The sequence below is a fragment of the Sus scrofa genome, chromosome 3 (genome assembly GCF_000003025.6).
Source record: "Sus scrofa isolate TJ Tabasco breed Duroc chromosome 3, Sscrofa11.1, whole genome shotgun sequence".
Lineage (NCBI taxonomy): Eukaryota > Metazoa > Chordata > Mammalia > Artiodactyla > Suidae > Sus > Sus scrofa.
The window spans coordinates 73,023,823-73,048,490 of NC_010445.4; the positions used below are offsets into that span (position 1 = coordinate 73,023,823).

The 24,668-nt window shown below is 41.4% G+C and overlaps 1 protein-coding gene across 2 annotated transcripts in view; it reads left to right on the forward strand.

The window, feature by feature from the left end:
• GFPT1 (glutamine--fructose-6-phosphate transaminase 1) overlaps positions 4,928–24,668 on the forward strand; it is a 57,442-nt gene continuing 37,701 nt past the window's right edge. The window contains exons 1-4 of one of the 2 annotated variants that reach the window (XM_005662490.3): positions 4,928–5,135; positions 13,631–13,738; positions 15,793–15,900; positions 22,293–22,418. In XM_005662490.3, the coding sequence (XP_005662547.2) occupies positions 5,129–5,135; positions 13,631–13,738; positions 15,793–15,900; positions 22,293–22,418 (349 nt within the window). In that variant the 5' untranslated portion in view covers positions 4,928–5,128. 2 annotated transcript variants of the gene reach the window in all.

Below are 24,668 nucleotides of genomic sequence, written 5' to 3' on the forward strand. Positions count from 1 at the left end.
CTGACATATTAAAGGGCTTTCAGGTGAGAAGTACTTCTGTTAGTTATATATGACTTTGTCCATCCTTTCTTTGAGGACAATGATAAAAGGGCATCTTTTTTTTTTTTTTTTGGTCTTTTTGTCTTTTCTAGGGCTGTACCCACAGCATATGGAGGTTCCCAGGCTAGGGGTCTAATCAGAGCTGTAGCTGCTGGCCTACACCAGAGCCACAGCAACGCGGGATCCAAGCTGTGTCTGTGACCTACACCACAGCTCATGGCAATGCCAGATCCTTAACCCACTGAGCGAGGCCAGGGATCGAACCTGAAACCTCATAGTTCCTAGTCGGATTTGTTAACCACTGAACCATGATGGGAACTCCTCTTTTTTTTTTTTCAAAACAGCTTTTGCTGCAGGACAGTTGATTTACAATGTTGTGTTAGTTTCAGGTGTACATGAAGTGATTCTGTTTTATATATGTGTGTATTTTTTTTTTTTTTAATCCTGCATCCTCAGCATATAGAAGTTCCTGGGCCTAGGACTGAATTGGAGCCACAGTTGTGACCTCTGCCTCAGCTGTGGCCATAGCAAATCCTGTAACTCACTGCATCGGGCCAGGGATTGAACCATGCCATATATATATATATATATTTTTTTTTTTTTCCAGATTCTTTTCCATGATAGGTTATTACAATATATTGGATATAGTTTCTTGTGCTGGTCCTTATTGTTCATCTGTTTTATATGTAGAAATATGTATATGTTAATCCTCAAATCCTAATTTATCACTTCCTCCCTTCCCCCTTTGATAACTGTAAATTTGTTTTCTGTCTGTGAGTCTGTTTTATAAATAAGTTCATTTAAGATTCCACATATAAGTGATATCATGTGATATTTGCCTTTGTCTTACTTCACTTAGTTTGATAATTTCTAGGACCATCTGTGTTACTGTAAATGACATTATTCCATTCTTTTTGATGGCTGAGTAATATTCCATCACCCCCCATCTTCTTTATCCATTCCTCTCTCTCTCTGTTTTGTCTTTTTAGGGCCACAACTACGGCATATGGAAGTTCCCACGCTAGGGGTAGAATGAGAACTGTAGCTGCTGGCCTATACCACAGCCACAGCAACACGGCATCTGAGCCTTGTGTGCAGTCTACACAACAGCTCACCTCAATACTGGATCCTTAACCTACCGAGCGAGGCCAGGGATCGAACTCATGTCTTCATGGATACTAGTCAGGATAGTGCTGAACCACAGTGTGTACTCCTATCCATTCCTCTCTTGATGGACATTTAGTTTGCTTCCATGCCTTGACAATTTGTAAATACTGCTGCTGTGAACACAGGGGGTGCATGTATCTTTTTTTTATTTTTTATTTAAAAAAATTGTTTTTTTTTTTCTCGACAAGGCTCTTTACTTCTGCAGAAGGGCGCGAGAAAAGACCCTCCCTATTTATCCCTAACTCAGTTGATGAACCTGTCCCCTCCCCATTGGTCAGGTCAGGGCGCACATTCTTTTCAGTTGGCTAATTTGAAACAAATTGTTACTGGGAGAAGAGGGACGGGGGGGGGGGGGGGGGGGGGGTCAGAGGAAGGCGGTCCAGCGAAACCAGAGCAAAATGGAGTAAGCAAGATTTCCTTTGATAGAAAAGACATGTTACTTTCTGCAGTTACTAGTAGGAATCATTACTGCTGAGTCACAATGGGAACACCCAACCTTTTTTTTTTAATCAAAAAGGTATATCACATCTTGAATTTTTACCAGCATGGCTATCCTAAACCCTCTTTACCTATTTGGTTTATGTTCAGCTCCTTTAGTATCCTGGCTAAAGCCTCTATCAAAGATGTCACTTTCTTTTTTTAATGTATTTATCTTTTCATGAATAAAAACATGACTTTAAGTACATACACTAACACCCATTAAAAAATGTAAAAAACTTTCTAAAATGCCTTTCATCTGTGATTCTAAGGCTATGTCCTCACACACTGGACATTCTAATTCACGTAAGGCTTTTTCCTGCCTCCTACTGCATCAAGGTGGGGTTCTTTCTCTTCTTCCTTTTCCATAAAACTTAGGGAAGGGTCTCATTCGGATGTGGGGGAGGCATTTGGGGCCAAACGTTGTAAACTGCTGGATTCCTGAGGGTCGAGGGAAGTAGAAATAGAGAGGATTAAGCGCTAAGTGGCAGGTCTTATTAAAGCAAATGCCAGGGTCTAGAACAGGCCTCTGGATGGGACCCAGGAAAGAAAGCATCACATGCTCCCCCCGCCCCCTTTCTGTCTTGCTCCCAGATGTGGGTTTTGAGAATGACAGGCATGGACTATAAGACATGTGGCAAAGACATTATGATCCAGGCCAGACAGTAAGTAAGTTCTAAAAGCTTACTGAACCCAGAAAAGCTTACTTCTTTGACCTGAGCTGTAGTGGTCCCTTTGTCTGCTCCCTTTTTACAAACCATTATGCAAAGGCCAATAATGTTGCCTAAGACAGGTGTCTGTCTCACTAGGCTAACACTAGAGACAGTAAGGAGCTCACGGCGACTAAGGAGGAAGGATTTCATTGTGTAGTAACACTTGCCACCTCTTCTCTCTCAGTAATTGGGGATACTGACCAACATCAAAGACAAATACATAATTAACATTCATTAAAAACTTAGAACCATGAGTTCCTGTCATGACTCAGAAGTGAATCTGACTAGCATCCATGAAGACACAGGTTCAATCCCTGGCCTCACTCAGTGGGTCAAGGATCCAGCGTGCCCGTGGGCTGTGGTATAGGTCTCAGATGCCGCCCCGATCCCACATTGCTATGGCTGTGGTGTAGGCCAGGGGCCACAGCTCCGATTTTACCCCCAGCCTGGGAACCTCCACATGTCATGGGTGTGGCCTCAAAAAGACAAAAACAAACAAATGAAAAAACCTTAGGACCAAGTTCTACTTTTCCTTAAAATGTAGGAAGATACAAGGGAATATTACTCTACCCAAACAACAAGAAGGAGCTGGATAATATACAGATTATAATATTTATCGAGCCCAGCAGAGAGGAGAGACAGCAAAGCAAACAAGGAAACTGGATTCCAAAGGGTGACAAGTGGAGATGGAGGCTCCCACAAAAGAAATCAGCTAAATTTTAATGAATTCTTAAAGGGAAAAGTGTAGACTAGTGCAACAGTATGAAAGAGCTGGGGGTCTCAGACACAAGAGGAGTTTGTTCCCTGAGCTGCCACCAAGTAGCTCTCTAGAAGGATTTGGAGCAGGCAGGGGACAGAGAGAGCCTTTCAGGATGGCACAGGCCCCCGGGAGATGGCCAGGAGCGGCTGGCAGACAGGCATGAAGCCCTAGCCACTTTCCCAACCCATCTCTCAGACAAAGCCAAAGTCTTAAGCCACTGGGCAGCAAATTCTCTTACCCTAGGACCAAGAAAAACAGTCTACTGCTGCCACTGCATGTATCTTTTTTAATCAGAGTTTTCATCTTTTCCAGATAATGCTAAAAGGGCATCTTTTCCCCTCTAAGAAAAACTGAAAAGCCCTTTGCTCACTTAATCAGGTAACTAGCCTTAGGAAGGCAAATCTGCTAGGAACATTTTTTTTTTCCCACTTGTTTTTTTCATTCATTCAACATTTTGGTCCCTTTTTGCTAGGGCTTATACTAGATGTCGGGTTTGCAAAGACTATAGCCTTAAGAAACAGCTTTGTAGGGAAATATATTTTTTAAAAAATCATAAAATATAGAAGCATGTTGCTTTAAGGGGGGCAGTTCAAAGAATGTGAGGTGAATGAATGTCCTTAAGTCTCTGGGGAAGACACAAAGGGTTTTCTCCAAGAGGCAGCATTTAGGCAGAGGTGGAGTGAGGATTCCAAAGAGTAAAAAAGGTGTGAGAATGTGAGCCCACTCGGGACTACCTGCTCCCAGGTTTGTTGGAGTGTAAAGTGTTGAAAGGTGCGGAAGGGAGAGAGCAGTAGTGTGAGCTAAGACCAAACACCTAGGATAAGAAGATCATGCACTGTTCTGTATGTTCCCTAAGTTTTTATTTTATTCTAGTCTTGGGCCATTAATAGAGTTATGATAACCATCTACATTTGATTAAAGATAGCATTTAAATCTTAAAGCAAATGCTCAGGTAATAAATTTTCAGAAACATCATCTCTCTCTGATTAAGTCTCTCTTGCCAGCAATGGTGCATTAATTTATAGAATTAATCATTCAGAGTCAAATGTACGTCTACCAAATGGAGGCAGTTCCTACAGTCCTCTCCCGTGGGCCATCTCAAGTCTAGGGTAGCAGAGTTTTTTAAGGCTGGGCGCACAGCGTTCGATAGTTGCGTTGTAAAATTTGACCTCTCCCTCCTCCGCAAAAAACTGGTTTATGGAGCAGTGGATGGGGATCGAAATGGGCAGCAGAGGGTTTTAGAGGCCAAGCATATGATTTTAGAGCTTAAGTCCTGAACTGAATCGTCTGTCACCAGAAAGTCTGGCTGAACCTGACCTCACCTCATAGTTTTTCTTTAACCTTATGTCTCCTTTCCACCTGACTTGTTTGTCCCCTAGGATCAAGCTTCCTGCTTTCTTCCTCCTCTCTCCCCGCTTCCTGGGGGTGCCATAGCTTGAGGCCCTGGTCTGCTCGAGGCGCACTCCCCAAGGCTATTTGCTTTGCTAACAATTCCATCCTGTTTCTTAATCTCTCCGTCATTCCCGGCCAGCCAGCGAGTTCTTTCTCCCCCACAGCGTAGTACCTCCCGCTGCTAGTCAGGGCGGCTCCAGGAACCTCAAGCGGATGCGACCGCGAGCCGGTGCCACGTCTCGGCAGCCAGCAGGCCAGCGCCTGCGTGGGCTCAGGGGCGGGATGGGGCGGAGCGGCGCGGGGAGGCGGGACGTGCCTGTGAGCGGCACGGAAGCGGTCCAATGGGACTTGCGGGCGGCGGCGGCGGCGCGGTGCGCGCCGGGGGGCGGGGCCCGGCGGCGGTTGTTCGCTAGCCCGGGAGGCCGAGACCGCTGTCGTTGCCTCGGCTGTCCGCATCTCTGAGGCTGTAGTGTCGGCTACCCCTTGGCCCCCAAGCCCGGAGATCGTCCCACAGGCTCGTGTGAGCTCCCGAACTCGCCAGCCACTCGCTGTTTCCTGTGCCGACCGTGCCTCCTGCATCATGTGCGGTAAGGGGGCCGCGGGCGGGGGGTGTGTTGCGGGGCGGTGCTGGGGTGCGGTGCGGGCGCCGCTGAGGTTTGGTTGCGCTGGCGGGAACCGGAGTCGGGAGGGTGCGAAGCCTGGGTGTTGGGCAGGGGGCGTCCCGTGGTGACTGCGGGTGCTGGGGGCGGAGGCCGGCCTCTAAGAGCTGGCGGGGTGGTGGTGAACCTAGAAAGGCACCTGAGAGGAGGGCGGGTCCTATAGGGAATCTGGGGGGCCAGAGAGGGCTTTGCACCGAGACACAAACCAGGAGGGAAGAGAAAGGTCTGTATTGGAAAAGGAGCGAGGGCTGAGGGAACTGAGGTGTGGAGGGGAGTGACTTCAGAGTCCACCAGGTGAGTGAGGCAACCTGTGGAACATCAGGTGAGGTCTCTTGAATTTTATTGATTGCATTCGTCCAGGATTTATCTTTTAAAAAATACTGTAGCTGCTTTCTTTCGGGCAGGCCCAGAAGAAATTCGAACCTTAGCTAAAGCTACGACAATGGCATTATGCACGATCTTACTTCCTGCCACCTACCACCCCCCCCCGCAGCGGCGGCCCCCCCCCCGGGGGGGGTCTCAACAGAAACCGTGGCTAATTAATATCTTGTGAATGGGTCCAGACGTGACCCTGGAGATAGATCTTACATCATTTATCATTTACGTGTACCATCCTCTTGAAACACTTGTGAAAAATGTTGGTGAACATTTAGTGACTGTTTTACCTAGAACAGTTAATACATAAAGTTAGGCCCTTTTATTCCATTTTTTGAGACTTAGTCATTTTAATATCGCCTAAAAGTGCGAGTTAAAAGGAATTGTCAGAATTATATCTGGAATGACTGATATGCTCTAAAATTGGTATTTACTTAGCTATCATCAGTAAAAAAGAATTGAGTTCTTACCTTTCTTACTGAAATGTACAACTGACCTAACTCTGGAAGAAGGAATACTTTTTTTAAGGGTGGTATGACTGTAATAGAATTTGAAGCTTTCTGGGGGACTTATTCTTTGTAGCCTTTGTCAAGAGGAACTGAGCAGGAGTTATTTTGTACTCATTAGTGTATATTATTCCCGTGTTTTAACTTTGTGCTAATGTCAGCTTCTGAAATGAGGAGCAGGTTTAAATTTAGAGTAGATTAAAAAAAAAGGCACAAAACAGAAACAACTATAAATAGCTTGTTGAAATTATTAGCTGTAGAGCTGACTTTAGATTCAGTTATTCTTTTGCTATGTCTAGGTAGTAGAATGGTTTTGCAAAAGCAGGTGATTTGGTTTTGATTACTGTGAGGTAATGAATTTGCAAACAGATTAATCCCTAGTGTGCTTTGTTTGGTAATTAACTGTTCCTGAGTGATAAGGTGTGTGCCTAGTCAAGTACCTGACTCTCTGGTTGTGGTCATTTCTTCATCTTGTTCCAGGAAAAAAGGTAGTCAAAGTACAGGTGTATTAAAAGAGAGAAAAAAAAATTAGATTGGTTTAGAAAAAGTTCAGAGAAGGGTGAGGCTTTTAGGGTGGAGATTGGATATTGGGGTTTTCATAACGCCAGTATCCGCATTCCAGTGTTTTACTGCTGAGGAAACAGGTGATAATGAAGAACTAGTATTTGAGGCATTTCTAAGGTCCTGCTTTTAATTTTAACCTCTACCAGAGTTTTACATGATTCCAGGAATAGGGTCCATACTTTATTTCCTCTTTAAGTTCTGAAAGTTTACTGCTAAGAAGATAAGTTTGTCTTCATTTCCCTCCCCCATCTTAATTATTAAAATAAAATTTCTAGGCAGAGAAATTGAGTGGGAATGAGATTAGTTGGGAAAATTTAGAGGTTTACCTTCTAATTACCTGCTGCTTGTTCACATTTCCCTAAAAGATTATTCCCTTTCAACATTGAAGAATGTTGAAGCGAAAGAATGAGGTCTAACAGTTCTTTTTGATATGCCTTTTCCAGTCAGAAATACTGATAAAACTGTTATGAAACTTACCAGATTGTTTCCGGATGTTAATAAGTGTTACTGAGAAGGAAGAAAAGAGATTTTATGGTTAAATAAATTTGAGAAGCAACAGAGTAAACAGTGTTGAACCAGCTTTTTTTTTTTTTTTTTTTAATGGCCAGTCTCAAGGCATATGGAAGTTTCTTGGCCAGGGATTGTATATGAGCCACAGCTGTGACCTACACGCAACTGCTGCAACACTGGATCCTTTAACCTCTGTGTCAGACCCAAGCCATTGCAGTCAGGTTCTTAACCCACTGTGCCACAGTGGGAACTCCTGAACTGGCTTTTTTTAAATTGCAGGACTTACTGGAACATTTAATGTGCTAATAAGCATTATGAATCTCCCAGAGAAAAATAGTGTGCCAATTTTCCGAATGTATTTTGTTATCTTCTTATTCTTGGTTCTTTGGAATTCACTTTGCCGTTTTTAATTTGTTTTACCTTTGGCTTTGTGAAAGAGTCTCAGTTCACTTGAGCTATCCACAGCTTTTAACGGATTTTCTGTTTTTTAGAAATGTGGCGTTATATCCTTCTGGTCTGATGGTATATACAAATGACACACTTGTAAATAATATCATATTTAAAAGCAGTGAGAAAGCTGCAATTAAAAAATATCCTGAAATGAATCCTTAAAATGCTTTTCTCTAATTATACCGTGTAATGACTTTGAGGCTAGTGAGGGATGCTGAGAATGGCTTCTAGGCTAAATCATAAAACTAATATTATTTACATATTCTTAGAAGTCATACTGGGTATAAAGTAGTTGTGAAAGAAAGTAATTGCTTAATGAACATTTCCTCAGATATGTCCCTGGAAAGAGAAGAGTTGATAGGTCCTGGTAATGAGCAGTGGAAGGTAGAAAGAGTTTTGTAATACATAAGTTTGGGAAATTCTGCTTTTGGAGATTCAGTTTTAGGAAGTTCTGCAAATAAACCTGTTAACTTTGTTTAATCCAGTGTTTCTTTTTTTCTTTTTTTTAATGGCTGCACCCGAGGCATTTGGAAGTTCCTGGGCCAGGGATTGAATCTGAGTTGCATCTGCGATCTGTGCCACAGCCATGGCAACACCAGGATTCTTTAACTCTCTTGCATTGAGTGGGGAATCGAATCTGTACCTCCTCAGCACCCTGAGCTGCTGCAGTCAGATTCTTAACCCACTGTACCACAGTGGGAACTCAAATTCAGTATTTCTTAAACCTTTAATTATGGAGACTTTCTTTTACCTCATTTCTGTTTAGCACTGTATTTCTGAAATACAGTGTTCTCTTTGTATGGTTTGGGTTTTTTTTTTTTTTTTTTTTTTTGGCTACACCCATGGCACATGGAAATTCCCAGGCCAGGGATTGAATCCATATTATAGCCATGACCCAGGCTACAGCAGTGACAACACTGGGTCCTTAACTGATAGGCCACCAGGGAACTCCGATTTGGGAATTTTTTTTTTTTTTTTTGCCTTTTTAGGGCCACCCCTGCATCATATGGAAGTTCCCAGGCTAGGGGTTGAATTGGAGCTGTAGCTGCCGGCCAGCCTACACCATAGCTCATGGCAATGCCAGATCCTTAACCCACTGAGCAAGGCCAGGGATCAAACCATGTCCTCATGAATACTAGTCGGGTTCGTTAACCACTGAGCCACGACGGGAACTCCCAACTTGGGAAATTTTGACTGTACATTTTAGGTACCTAGAAAGTGTTAGAGGATATTTAAGGTGATCACTTTTTACTTGGCATTCTGCCCTTTGGAGAAATGACTTTACAAATAAGGGAATTTGCCTCCAAGGAATTACTGTATGATTGGAGGGAACAGTGAATATTATGCAAAAAGTGCAGGTGACAACATCCAACCTCTGTTCATTGCCATGTTCTAGACTACAAATGGAATGAATAGAAATTGAGAATGGTTAGGTCAGAAGCATTCCAAGTGGTAGAATAGTACTCTTATACAGAGGAATGATGCCAGCTGGCAGAGAACTAGTGTACTGTGAGAGATACCACTGATGGTACCTTTTACCCAACAGGGAATGGAGTCAGAAATAAATTGAGAACTACTGCTAGTGGATTTGAAAAGAAAAGTGCCAGGAAAAGAGGCCAAAGAAGAGTGGTTAGAGGTGGCAAAGTTCCAGGGTGGTATATTGCCTTGGCCAGAGTCTGCAAGAGTAGGAGAAGGTCGTTCATATTTAAAATGCAGAGAGAAGTTCATAGCATTTGGCTATACAGAAATTATTAGAGAAGATGCATATATGAAGGCAGAAGAATTTGAGTTTGTGTTGAGGATGAAAGCATGTATACCAGCATGAGGTCCCTGGCAGTGTAGAAAAGTTGAGTACCTGATGTGTAAGGTGTGAAACTAATGCTGGGTGTCCATTGATTGATTCATAGTGAGCCTTGTATCTAAATTGACTAAAAGTTGATCTATATCTTTGGATAATAAAAATGCAACCCAGTATTCTGTAGGATCCTCAGAATGTCTTGAAGTTAACAAAAAGTTCAGTATTTACAAAGATGAGGAATCATTTATCAAGAGTTACAAGTAGGAGAGGCTAGTTCAGGGAGTAGTATGTGGAATATGTTTCTCTATTTCGAGTCTATAAGAAAGGATAAGAATATATATAGGGTGTTATACTTTCATGATGAAGATGAAGGCTTCAAGTTTATGAAGTAAGAAACTACCAAAAATGAGAAAGAAGCTGGGAAGGGAATGGGATTTGAGAGTAGTCTAGATTCTAGATCTTAGAATAACATCTGGGGGAAGTTTGCAAAGCCATGGATTAGCAGGATTGGTCAGCAGTTGGGAGGGCCCCTATGAAAGTGACCTGAATGGATGGATGACCTAAAATGGATGGATTTCACCGTAGGGTGCTCAGGGACACAGAAGTTGAGTGTGTCATGGGTCTGCAAGGAGCTGGTTTGTCAGGATGATGAAAAACTGTGGTCTGGGAGTTCCCGCTGGGGCACAGTGGGTTAAGAATCTGACTGCAACACCTTGGGTCAGTGTGGAGGTGCAGGTGTGATCCTTGGTCCTGTTCAGTAGGTTAAAGGATTCGGCATTGCCGCTGCTGTGGCATAGGTCTTGGCTGTGGCTCACATTCAATCCCTGGCCCAGAAACTTCAGTTTGCCATGGGTTTAAAAAAAAAAAAAACAAAAAAAAAACCCCACCAACAAGAAAACAAAAAACTAAGGGCTGATGTGGTTGATCAGATAGGAGTGGAGCAAGTGGATATTTGAAGATTTGTGAACAAGAAGTGCATGCTTTTTCTCAGGAAAGATGGTGACATAGGTAGACTGAGAGGAAGTGTATAATTAGAGATGTCGGGGTTAAACAGTGCTTTGAGTTGTAGGATGTTAAATATGCAAGAGAGAAGTATTACAGAGTTCCTTCCAGTGGCAACAAGTGTTTACAATAAAGTGGGGACACTTGAACTAGCATTTTGTAAATAGGAAAAAGATGTTGAACAATTAAAAGACACACAGCTAATTGAAATTTCTCTAGTGTCACTCTGTGTAATTTTTTGTTTTTTTTTAGGATTGTAGAAAATGTTCTCAAATATTTCATCTTTTAGATGAATCTTACCTATAGAATGTGCCTCCAGAGTTATAGTATTGACTATATTTTATGGCAAATATCTAGTTGTTGTGTATAAGTTTAATTGTAGAATTGTTTATCATTACAAAGAGTTAGAAAAACCTCAATAATAGGTAAATATCTTGGTAAACTATGAGAAATCTATAATGGACTTTATTATTATTCAGCCACTAAATAGGCTAGGATAGATGTTTTGTACTAACATAGATCTCCAAAATCTTAAGAACAATATGTGTATCATTACATTTATGTGTTTTTAAAAAAAATCTAAAACTGTATATATATCTGAGTTAATACATGTAGACAAATTCATAGCTGAAGAATTGGGACAGTGTGTGTGGGATTAATGGTGGTTCTCTGTGGAGGTAGAAGGAGGAGATTCTTCATTATTCATTCTGTGGAATTTGTGTAATTTGAATCGTTATGATAATTTGTAACTTGTGTTATAAGAAATAATTTTTAAATGAAACTTAAGTGGGATTATAAATGGCTTTTGTTTCAAAAAGTACAAAATTTAGAGAAGGAATTTGAACACTTAATGTTGATAAGTTTCAGTGTCTTGGGTCTCAAAATAAGGGAAAAAATATGTAAAAACAAAATTTCTTCCTGAAACTAATATAACATTGCAAGTCAACTATAGTTCAAAAAAAACAAAAAAAGTTTTTTATTCGTGTGACATAAATTCAACCAGGCATAGAAACTTTAATATTGATTAATCAGCTAAATTACATCCAGTCTCATTTCAGTAAGGTTTATAGTCTTTGCCTACAACCAGGTTGCTTTCGCCCAGGTGTGTCAAGTCTGTGATTTAGGCCCAGTCTGAATACCTTGTTAGGCAAGGAGCGAGGTGTTTGTAGGTACATTTCGCTTTTTTTTTTAAAATGGCTGCACCTGTGGCATGTGGCAGTTCCTGGGTCAGGGGTCAAACCAGCGCCACAGCAGTGACCCAACCTGTTGCAGGACAACACTAGATCCTTAACCTTTGAGCCACAAGAGAACCCCTACAAGTGCTTTTGTTTTCTTTTTACGGCCGCACTGTAGCATATGGAAGATCCCAAGCTTGGGTTCGAGTTGGAGCTGTTGCCATCTACCTCTAGCAACGCTGGATCGGTCACCCACTTAGTGAGGCCAGAGATCCAACCTATGTATCAGGTTCTTAACCCGCTGAGCCACAAAGGAAACTCCCTGTAAGTGCTTTTATGTCATTGAATTTAAGTTGCCGTTTTCTTTTTTTTTTCTTTTTTCTTTCTTTTTTTTTTTTTTTTGCTATACCTGTGGTATATGGAAGTTCCCAGGCCAGGGATTGAATCTGAGCCGCAGCTGTGACTTATGCCACACCTGCAGCAATGCCGGCTCCTTAACCCACTGCCCCAGGACGGGGATCAAACTGGCACTACCACAGAGATGAACTGGATCACTAACCCACTGCACCACCGCAGGAACTCCAAAGTTGCCATTTTCTGAGACTGATGCCTGTAGGCGCAGGCTTTGCTTCAGTTAGGGAGATAATTTATTCTAAGTATATTACACTAATAAGGGAATTTACACTTTGGAAATACAAGCTGATGTGGAAGTAGAAAATCTCCTGTGCGCCACACAACTACCATGTGTGATATTGGCGCCATTACAGAAGAGTGGTGGAGAGTGTGAGTTTTATGCTTTTGTAGATACTTTAAGCAAAACGGTGAGGTTTTACTGTGAGGTTTGATAAGACAAATCGAAGGTTACTACTCTAATAAGCACCATTTTGGGTTCTAAATGCCTCCTCTGTAAACATGCCTGCATGCCTGATTGGCAGGCTATTTGGGGTTATATTTTCCCAGCTACCCCGAGATTACAGATAACCCACTAATCCCAACAAGTGGGCCAACTGTGTTTTCAAGGGGCTGGTCTATAATATTGACAGATTCAGCCTCTTTATTTTTCATTTTCCTGACCAGAGAACTTAGGCTAATTCCCTTTTTTCCTTCTCCCAGTTCTCCTACTTTGATCTTAGAAAAATTCTCTGCACGTGTCATCCTTTATTCCTTTTAGTTCCTCCCTAGTTGTGTGAGGAGAAATACTGCTGCTGCTTCTTCCTCTCTTCCCCTTTTCTTTGTTCTAGTAATGAACAAACAAACAAAAAATGACAGTAATGATTACTGGTAATTGTAGTGCTTCTTCTCTCAAGGAAAGGGGAGGTCTTGAATTGGAACTCATATGTGGTGTTTCATTGAATCTGAAAGGCCACTTGTTGGAAAATGGACCATGAAGAAAAAAAATATGAATATCTTAAAATCAGTGCTGTCCGTATCTGAAGTCCTTGAAAGTATTCTGAGGATGCTTTCAGAATATCATAGCTCAGAATATGTATGGAATTTCTCTTGTGGTACAGTGGATGAAGGATCCAGCGTTGTCACTACAGCAACCTGAATTGGTTTTTGTGGCGTGGGTTCAGTCCCTGACCTGGGAACTTCCATATGCCACAGTACGGCCAAAAAATTTAAAAAGCTTTTTTTTTTTTTTTTTTTGAAAAAAGAAAAGAAAATATTTTCATTTAAAAATAGAGCTCAATATATTGGACATAAATGCCAAATTTGTTGATTGGCTAATTTTGAAAAATTAAATTTTAGTTGCCACACTGCCAGTGATGGAAGGTAAGTGACCAGTCTTATAAACTTTGAAAAAGTGAAACATTTATTTTGGCGTATTTGGCTTCAGTCTGTTTTACTGATGAGACATTCCCTATAAAAAAGTTTCACTGCCTTTGAACAATTCGAAGTGAAGATTTCTGTCTTTTTTAAAGATGAACCCTAGCTGCATATTTTCCCCCATCTTAGACATAATTATGCAAATGGGGATTGTCATAATTTGCCAGTTTTGATTCTCTAGTCAGAATTTTCTATTGAATGTTTGTCTGTTTGCAGGTATATTTGCTTACTTAAACTACCATGTTCCTCGCACAAGACGAGAAATCTTGGAGACCCTAATCAAAGGCCTTCAGAGACTGGAGTACAGAGGATATGATTCTGCTGGTATTTCCTTTATAAACAATATGAGTGTTGCATGATTCTTGAATCTAAATAGAAAGGCTTGTTTGTTTATTTTAATTACTGTATTGCTTCTCATGAGTATCTTCTTTTGCTAAGAACGTTGCTTATAAAAAACAAATCACCTGGGGCATTTTCATTATAGAAAAGAGTTTTTGAAGACCTTACTCTCTAAATTTTTTTTTTCTTTCCTGTAACTTTAATTTCTTTTTTATCCTTGGATTCCATACTTCTGGCCTGTGAACTTGCCTAAGAATCTTATGTTGTAAATAAATGACAAAGCAAATAAAAACAACTTTTTTTCCAACTTTAGGTTCTACTCCAGGTCCTTCCCTTAACTGTATCAGGGGTTCCCCAGTTTCAATGAGTCCCTAGGAGGACTCAAGATATAGTACTCATGGCTGTGATTTATTATAACAAAAGAATACAAAGCCAGACAGCAGAGAGGAAAGGTGCATGGGGCAAAGTCTGGAGTAAACCAGGTATGAGCCTTAGAATTCTTTCCCTGTGGAGTCACACAGGATGTGCGTAATTCCCCCAGCGAGTTGGAGAACCTGTGTGAAATGCTGTATACTGGGGAAGCTCTTTAGTAACTCAGTGCCCAAGACACTCACTGGGGGCTGGATATGGAGATCCCTTCTCCCTCGCATGTATCTCCAGGCTCCTAGAAGGCAAGCTAGTGTTCAGCATAAGCTACATTCTTTGTACCAACAGTTTAGGGACAGTAAGGCATTCTTAATCAGTTAAGGTGGTAGGAACCCTCCTAAAATCCAAGTTCACAGATGCCAGCTGAAGGCCAGCTTGGCAAGTGGACCTTTCTAGGAGAGCAGTCTTTGGCTGGCTCTGTTAACTCTGTACACTCAACATTGCTGGGTGTAATGGGCATTTATCTCCCATGACTTTCCCCAGTTAATAAAAGTCAATTCCTCAACTCCTTTGTTCTTAAAATTCTCCCTCCTTAGCTTTTCTGACAACACATCTTCTCATTCTCTTCCTAACATGCTGATTATTTCTTTTCTCTCTGCTTTGCAGGCTGCTCTTCTTCCACCTATTGCTTAATGTTCTTTAGGATACCTTCCTGGGCCTGCTTTTCTTCTTTTGTGTATTTGTGTGTGAGCTCTGACTTCATCAAACTCCTGTATGTTGGTGACTTACAGTACAGATGTATTGCCCGTGCTGCACCCCTGTATTTCCAACTGCCTCCTAGAAATTTCTCTCGGGACAAACCACTATTTAAACTTTGCATGTTCAGGGTTGAGCTGAATACACTCCAGGTCTCACCCCACTCTCCACTCTCTTCTTTCCGTGTTCCTTTTTATCAACAGCCATTCTGCAAGTCCTTTAACCCGGGAGATATCCCAGGACAGCTCCTGGCTCCCGCTTTCTCATGTCACTTGGAGTCAGTTCTGCTTCTCATCTGTCTCTTCATGACCCTTGTGGAGCTCAGGCCCTCCTCATTTTGCTTTGCTGTAACTTCTGACACCTGGTTTCTTCCTGTTTCTCTCCTCCAGTCTTTGCTCTACAGTGTTTCCAAAGAGAGTTTTCTGAACTTTTTTGCCATCCAGTTTCTCTGATTGGAACTATTCATTACTTTTCCATCACCTTCAGGGTAACTTTTTCAGTTTTCTTAGGGACTCTAGTAGAGTTTCAGGAGACGTGTTCCCTGACATTCCCTCCTTATCCTGCTTTTGAGGTGGGTGCCCATCTGTGTTTCTCCATTGTTCTGCAGTTGCAGCCTGTGCTACTTTTATTATGAACTAAATCCACACTGTATGTAATTATTTTTTCCTTGTCTGTCTTCCCAAGACTTTTGAGAAATTTGAGAACAGGCACTGAGTTTTCTTCCTTTTTGTCTCTGGCAGCTATCATGGTTCTTGACATATAATAGGTTTTTAGTAAATGTTGAATTGACAAGTGAATGAATGAATGAATGAATCATGAAAATATATGTTTTTTTACATAGAGGTTTTGCCTTGTAGTGATTATCTGAGTAGTAGCCAGTTTCTAAATCTTGCTTTTCTGCCTCATTGATGATTTAGGTGTGGGAGTTGATGGAGGCAATGACAAAGATTGGGAAGCCAATGCCTGCAAAATCCAACTCATTAAGAAGAAGGGAAAAGTTAAGGCACTGGATGAAGAAGTTCACAGTAATGTACTTAGTTCGATTCTTGTCCCCCCTCCTCTTTTCTTCCTTCTCCCTTCTCTACAGAATTACTTTTCCCATGTTTTGGGGCCCATTTTAAGAACAGTGATTCTTAAAATTGAAGGGAGGGAAGAAAAGCAGTTTTGTTACTGTCTGTACTGGTTTCAATGTACCTTAGTTTAACAAATGGTATTAACTAGGGAAAGAAACTAATTATGTGCATTGTGTTCAGAGCAAGCTCACTCCTCTAAAATGAAGTAGCCATCATTCCTGAGGAAGGACCTTTCATAAGACAAAAGATGTGTTCAGTGGTGCCCCTGTTCTTGCCTTGCTTAATGTATAGTCAGTCTGGATGCTGTACTTTTTAGTAGGTCTGCTACAGTCAGATAAGTGTCATATTTGTCCCTCATGATCTTCGTCCTTCACTGGCATAAGGTAGTTGCCAGAGATACATGTTCCGTTAAAGAAGGTGTACTGGAGTTCCCGTCGTGGCACAGTGGTTAACGAATCCGACTAGGAACCATGAGGTTGCGGGTTCGATCCCTGGCCTGGCTCAGTGGGTTAAGGATCCGGCGTTGCCGTGGGCTGTGGTGTAGGTAGCAGAAGCGGCTCGGATTCCGCCTTGCTATGGCTCTGGCGTAGGCTGGCAGTTACAGCTCCGATTAGACCCCTAGCCTGGGAACCTCCATGTGCCAAGGGAGCAGCCCAAGAAATGGTAAAAAGACAAAAAAAAAAGGTGTATTTCACAATATTCAGTTCATTACATTATACTTTTACATTTTATTTTTTCTGCAGAAAACTCGAAAACAAAACAAAAACTTTGAAGTAGACTGAAAAAACAGTAAAAACAAAAATACACAAAATCCAGGAAACTGGGTTTTTTATACACCTGCTCAAACGTGTGCCATCATAATCACTGTAAAGGAGTGCAGGTGGAAGAGGAGAATGACACATTTAGTCATTTTTTTATTTTCACATAAGCCAGACATTTAGCTTTGTGGTATAATTGATGCTTGAGCAATACCAGTTTGAGCTGTGCAGGTCCACTTATGTGCGGGTTTTTTCTTAATACTAAGCACTGCAGTGCTACACCATCTGTGGTTGGTTGAATCTGTGAGGTGGAAGCATGAATACAGAGGGCTGACTATAAGTTATACGAGGTGATTTTTAAGTGCATGGTGGCTCAGCACCCTGACCCCCCTCTTCCCATGTTGTTCAAGGGTCAGCTGTACTTATTTAACAAGTTAAGTCAATAATCATTTGCATGTAAGATTAGCATAGGATATAGCAGACACCCAAGTAACTGTGCTTTGAAAACTGTGATTATAAATACTCAGTCTACTGCGTATGTGGCATCCTGTTTACTGGGCTGATGATAGTAGGTTCTGTAGGAGAGAACAAACGCATTGGCTTAAGATTCAGTGGGGAGCGAGTTCCTGCAAGTTGGAATGTGTAAGAAATGGCTGTAATTATATTTGGGCAGTGACGGTGAGAAGGGAGGACCTGCTGAGTAGAGCAGCTTGGGCAAAGGTAAGAATAGAGGAGGCCAGGTGATGGGGTGGCAGGTAGTCCCTTCAGTCTACATTGTTGGTGGGTGAGTGTGGGTATAGTCCCTTCAGTCTACATTGTTGGTGGGTGAGTGTGGGTGGCTGGAAAGGCAGATTGTCGCAAGAATCACCATCTTTGAATGTCAACATACTGAAACATACCTCCTTCTGTAGGAAGGTGACTCCTTTCCCAGAATGGGTCACTTGCAGACATTGCTGGTGAATTTGTAACTGATCAGTCACTCTAAAGAGCAGTCTGGTGATGTCTAAATGAGACATGCCTATTCTTTATGGCCAGGCACTTCTACTCTTGGGCATATACTTGAGAGACAAAATGACAAGGAGACATGACAGTAAGATTCTCTGCAGTAAAGTTTGGAAGCAACCTAAATGTCCACCAGTAAGGAGATGGGAGAATAAGTTATATGTGGTAGTGAATGACTGGGTGTAGCTTTTGAAAAAAATGTATTGGATCTGGCTCTGCATGTGTGGACATGGATAATTTTGGGAACCTAATATTGAGTGAAAAAAGCAACCTGCATAAGGATATGTAAAGTATAGTATTATTCAAGAAACACAGGAATGCTCTTAATTTGCAGGTGTATTAGCATAATAGGAGTTTGAAGGCATAGATGGGAAAGCTCTTGTAAATCGCCTGGGCAGGAATGGGATGGTGCTGGGTAGGAAGGAGTCACCAATTGCATTTTTTTACCTTTTAGAGCTTAAAAAAGATCTAAAGCATAAATGGTTTAGACATTAACATTTGTTTACTCAGAGTGTGGGTGTTTGGAGGTTTGTGGTGTTTTCAGCAAGTTTCAGTGTTTAACCTCTTAAGCCAAAAGGGAGGAAAGGCCTCTCAGAGAGGGCCATTAGATTGCTTATTGGTAGCTTCTGACTTGGGTAATACTAGCTAACATTCATTGATCACTTTCTGTGGCCCAGGCACCCTACTCAGTGCCTTCTGTATAATCCTCATTGTAACCCATGAAGTAGGTAAAATTGTCATCCTCATTTTGCAGATGAGGAAATTGAAACTCAGAGGAACAGGTACTGTCATTAGATGGTATCAGCAGTAAAGGCAGTGAAGTTTGGGGCCAAAGGGAAGGCAAGAGGACTTTATCTTGAGGAATGACAGTAATTAAAGATTTTTTTTGTTACATTTTGTATCTTTTTTTTTTTTTTTTTTTTTTTTGTCTTTTTGCTATTTCTTTGGGCCGCTCCCACGGCATATGGAGGTTCCCAGGCTAGGGGTCTAATCGGAGCTGTAGCCACCGGCCTACACCAGAGCCACAGCAACGTGGGATCCGAGCCACGTCTGCAACCCACACCACAGCTCACGGCAACGCCGGATCATTAATCCACTGAGCAAGGGCAGGGACCGAACCTGCAACCTCATGGTTCCTAGTCGGATTCGTTAACCACTGCGCCAGGACGGGAACTGCACATTTTGTATCTTAAAGAAGTAAAGCACAGATGGTTATCTGTTAACTTTTGTTATCTCAGGGTGTATTTGAGTGGATTATTAAGTACTGGATTTGAGTGTTCAGCATTACCAGCAAATTTACATATGTTTGAACTACCGAAAAAAAAGAAGGGTGACATTTGAGAAAAGGTACACAGAGGGCAAGAAACCTTGGGTGTGAAGGTGGGAGGAAGGTAGAAGATGCAAAAAAGGAAATTATTGAGGCATTATAGCTCAGAAAGTTCAAGGTACAGGTAGGGAGTTAGCATTTATTGGAGTTAACAATAAAAGATAAGCTAATTAAACAAGGAGGTGGAGGAGAAACCTGAGCAGGGTGGAGATAGAAGGACTATAAAAGTAGGATTGAGGTTTCAGGAGAGAATAAAAGATCTCAGGAGCTATCTGCTTAGTGAATGAGGAGCATGGATACATGTTTCTTAAATAGCAACAGTAAAATAAGTTTGGTAATTACCATGAGCTTGAAATGGACTCAGTTTAGGGAATTTTGTGACTTTCTTCAGTGTTATTTGGCAGCTCTGGGTGGGTAGGGGGAGAGAAAATTGAGAGTGTCATTATCTAGACTTCAGCTTGAATAAGGGGCTTTAGAATGGAATAACAGTGAATAGGAAGAGTCAGGACTGGAGTCATGGTTAATTGATAAATAAAACATGAAATAGTTCTTCTGGGGAATATGCTTTTTGTTGTATATCAATGATTTTTTTCTTATTAGACATTAGATAATGCTCTTTTGGCAACAGGGAAATAGGTGTGGTAGTTAGCATGAATTTGAAATGGATTAATTTTACAGACTTTTGTTACTTTCTGCAGTGTTGCTCGCCCGCCTGTAGAGGGAGACACTGCTTTTAATTATAGTTAACCCCCAAATTACTCAAATGTTTTCATTGCTTGCATTGGCCTGTTAAGTAGTAGTAAACAGTAATTCTTACTTTTCTGGAGGTCATTTATCAGGTCGCCTTAATTATTCAGAACACAGTTAAGCCAGGAAAGAATATATTGATGATTTCATCCATTCATTGATTGAGCCTTCCAACAAAAATTTGAGTGTATGCCCTATATAGCTTAGTACTTAGGATTCACAGATAATAAGACAAGATGCTACTTTTGCAGAACTTGAATTCTGGTAGAAGCCACACTGACAACATTACAAATGTTGTAATAGTGGAGCAGAGTGCATTGTGGTTTTAGTCTTAGGTTCGGGAGTCAGCTGGCCTTGGGTTCAAATCCTATCCTTTCTTCCTATGAGCTATGACCTGGGGTGGCTTCTGTGACTTTGTTAAGCCTCAGTTTCTTTATAAAATGGGGACATTGGTACCTAACAGTACCTAATTGTATTGTGAGGATTCAGTAACAGAATGAGTATTTACTGAGTACCTGTTATATACTAGTCATTGTTCTAGGCCCTGAGGACAGAGAACAAGATAAGCAAATTCCCTTTCCACATGGAGCCTACTGTTTAGTGAGAGGGCCAGACAGCAGACAGATGGATAATATCAGGTGGTGATTAGTGCTATGAAGAAAAAGACTGGTAGAAGTGACATTTGGTCAGAGACCATGTGATTGTATGAAGGAGGGAATTCTAGGTAGAGGGAACACCAAGTGCATAGATTCTGTGTGGGCCTGGCCTGTTTACCGCTGGAAGTTGGAGGGGCTAGAGGGAGGAAGTGAAAGGGAGAGGGGCTGGAGAGGAGGTTGACGGCTAGGTCACAAAGGGTCTTCAGAATGAGGGGTTTTACTGTGTGGGAAGCCATTGGAATGTTTTGCATCAGGGAGTGACGTGACTTCACTTCTGCTTTGAGAGGATCACTTTGGTTACATTGTACAGAAGGAAGACTGGACACAGGGATTCTGTTTTAGTAGTCCAGTGTAGAGACGGTGGCGCCTTAGGCCACAGTGACGGCGCTGGAGTGGGGAGAAGTTTTTAGTACCTCACACAGAGTAAGCCCTTGATAAATGTTAGCTGTTGTTATTTGTTAAAGGTGTGTTGAGAGCTTCAGGGAGAATTGGAGAGGGTTGGCGAATGAGGATGGAAAGGGAGGTGGGGGCCAGAGGGTGAAGGGCCTTAGATACCTTGAAAAAAGGTATTAGGGCTTCATCTTGTGAGAAAATGGTTCTCTGGTTGTATGTTAGAATTTGAGAATCTTTTTATATATTCCTGTGACTGGGTTTAGGATGATTCATACTGGTAGCTGGGTATGCAGACCATGTTTTAAGCAATTGGAGGTCTATTCAAGGATTTTAAGCACTGTTTCTTGTTCAGAGTTGTATTTTAGAATGACCTGTGATTAGCCAGGGTAAACCCACAAAGACTGTACTAAAATGCCTGGACTTTCCTATTCAGACTTATGAGCAATTTGGTCTTAATTTAGACCTAATTCTACTAAGATTTGTTACCCAGTTTCTTAGCCAAATGAATTTTATTTTTAGGAAATGAAAAGGAGACATTATTTGTAAATATGGGAAATATGTGTGTGTGTATATATATTCTTTTTTTTTTTTTCTTTCTTCTGGAAGAAGCAAGAAGAAAGAGCTCATAGGGAAAAGGAATTAAAATAACTGTTTTTGGAGTTCCCATTGTGGCTTGGTCGTTAGCGAACCTGACTGGCATCCATGAGGATGTGGGTTCGATCCCTGGCATAGGCCGGCAGCTACAGCTCTAATTCCACCCATAGCCTGGGGACCTCCATATGCTGTGGGAACTGCCCTAAAAAAGACAAGACTGAAAAAAAAAAAAAAAAAAAAAAAGAATAGCTGCTTTTCAAGACAAAGGAGCATCAGCCTCTAGCCTCATACTTTCATAGTGTTGCTTTGTTCTCGAAGACTGTTCTTGGATTTGGAAGCTCCCATAATTGCAGTTTATGTTGTGAAATATGTTTACATTCACTGGGGACCAAAGAAATTGTAGTCATAAGGTTGTGTGGCATTGAGAAAATGAAATTTTTTTTGCATGTCTAATTAAAATGATACTGATTTTTTTCAAGGAAAGGGTTAAATACTGATTTAAAAAAAAATCACATTAACTCTTTTTGACCATGAATTTGAAAATTTTCAAGCTTCCAGAAAAGATGAAAGAATAGGACATTATTATACCATATACTTCATCTAGTTTTACCAATTGTTTGCATTTTGTCACATTTGCTTTATCTCTTTGTATACATTTCTGGGGTTGTCATTGGAACATGTGCCATAAATATTTCAGCTGCATTAACTCCTCTCAATCTTTTAATTACTGTTTTGAATATGCTCTGATGTTCAGTTTCAATAATTGTGTATTCTAGGTGAGCAAGACTGTAATAATATATTTAGAGCTTAGAGCGTTATCTCCTTAGCATGATTTGATATTGGAATTTCTAATTTTCTCTTCTTCAGAACAACAAGATATGGATTTGGATATAGAATTTGATGTACACCTTGGGATAGCTCATACCCGTTGGGCAACGCATGGAGAACCCAATCCTGTCAATAGCCATCCCCAGCGCTCTGATAAAAATAATGGTACGGACAGATTGTACGTGCTTTGGAATGTTTGTGGAAGCCTAGTAATGGAGAAGAATGAAAGCAGTGTTTTCATTGTTTTATTCTGGAAAGTGTCAGGCACTTTCAGAAGTAGAGAGCATCCAGAATCTGATGTATCCATCACCCAGCTTTAACTTTTACCAATATGTGATCAGTTACATGCATCTATGCCCTGCCCAGGTTATTTTGGAAGCTGATATCATATAGCTGGCTATCATATCACAGGTAGCTAGATATCACAGCATTTAATTTATAAATGTGTGTGTGTGTATCTAAAAGGTAAGAACTTGGTAGATTGATCTGTCTCCCAAGACTTCTCCTTCTCCCTCCTCTTTTCTTTGCAGTTTGTTGGTTCCTTGCAGTTGTTTGTCCTGTAGAGTTTCCTCCAATCTGGATCTTGCTAATGTCACGCATCCTGAGGTGTCATTTAACATGATTCTCTGTCTCTTCTGTTTATTATAAATTGGTATGCTGTTCGTTTACATCCATAATGTTTGGATGCTTTTCTCTTTGTGTTATTAGAGCTCACTGATGATCATTGCCAAGATTAATTATTTCTTTAGGGGTTACAAAGTAGTGATAATCTAATACTATCATTCCTTCGTCATTTATTATCTCCAATACTTCTATAAAGAGAAACTTCACCACAGTAACTGCTTGATTACCCTGATGTACAGATTGCATAGGAAAGACAGGTTAAATGTTTGATTTTTTTCCCCCTTAATTTACCATTTTTCAAGTGAAGTCATTCTAATGTTCTAAAATGCACAATGAGTTCATTTTTATTATTATTATAATAAATTCATGGGTTTAAAAGATTTCATTTGTTTCCAAACACTGACGTAATTATCATATTGATGCACAAAATTCCCCATCTTTAGTCAGGTGGGAGTTTATTTAGGTTGGCTCCTGAATCCTTTTGATGGTGACTCAGGTAGGATCAGTAGTCTTTGTAATATTCTTGTGGTTCAGAACAGTTCAGTACCTGTTTATCTAACCCTGCCCCAAACCTGGACTTGGCCTTTCCTCTAAGGAGCCCTAGTTCCTTTTAGCGAAAAGGATACTTCAAGCCTCTAAACCAGGGTACCACGGAGCCTGCGACGTAGGGGGTTTGGAGGAGAGTGCAGCGCAGACACTGGAAGCCACCATGGTACTCGCCCTGGCAGCATCCCCCACCTTGAGAGCCAAGGCCCCAGGGAATGGGTGTGGCAGCCACAGGAACACAGCACTCTGTTTTGTCCTCTCACTGTGCTGCTGTCGCATGGCTCCCCTCTACCAGCTGCCATGAGCAAGGGCTGCCCTGGGAAAAGGAGAAGGAATGGCAGTGAGGAGGACCACTGTCTCCCCGACCCCGACCAAAAGGAGTAGCAGAAACCCTTCCTTTCATGATTCTTGGGACACGGAGTCTTCAAGCAGTGATGGTGGTGGGAGCAGCAGTGGCAGGGGCAGGGCCAGTGGGCCAGAAAGCAGCTTGTTGCTGGGTCCAGCCCCAACACCCCAGCCCATCCCGAGCAGTCTGCTCTGTGCCGAGGCCCTTACTTCCACATCAAGCAGACCGGGAAGGAGGCCCACTTTCATAGCCCAGAGCACCGAGAACGGCCTCCCACATGATGTGCCCACAGTGTCTTGCCTCCTATGAAGGGACAGCACTGTGCAGATTGGATATTTCAACTTGGGATGTTTTTAAAAATTGCGCATACCAAGAAGTGCCTGTTGGCTTTTCAGTCTATTTGAAAAAGTTATTTACTTTTACTTGTGGTTTTGCTGCACTTTTGTGATTTCAAAGGGGCTTTGAAACAATTATTTTATAGGATTCTTTTGAGGGTTGTATCAAATCCACATCAAGGTAACTGTAGGAGGAAATGTCATTTGTGTGTTGAATCCATAGTTTGTCCATTTCAGATTTATTTCCAGATCTGTCAATTAGAAACTTTACTTTATGTAAAAAGGCCTTTTAAAAATATGAGATCTTCAGTTTTAAAATTCAGTAAACTAGAAAAGAGTATCCAGTTTCCATGAAAAAAAAAATAACTAATTGTTTCCCCAAAATGTAGAAAGCTTGATTTAGTCTTGCACTGAAATTGTCATACTACCTCTTAGTGTGTAGATGTCCTATTGAAAGTACTCTTCTTTGTGACAGGAGAACAGTCCAAGTTAGACAGTGTGAGTAGGCACCCTCCCTGATAACTGTACCCACAGAACTTGTTACTGTTATTCCTCTATCTCCAC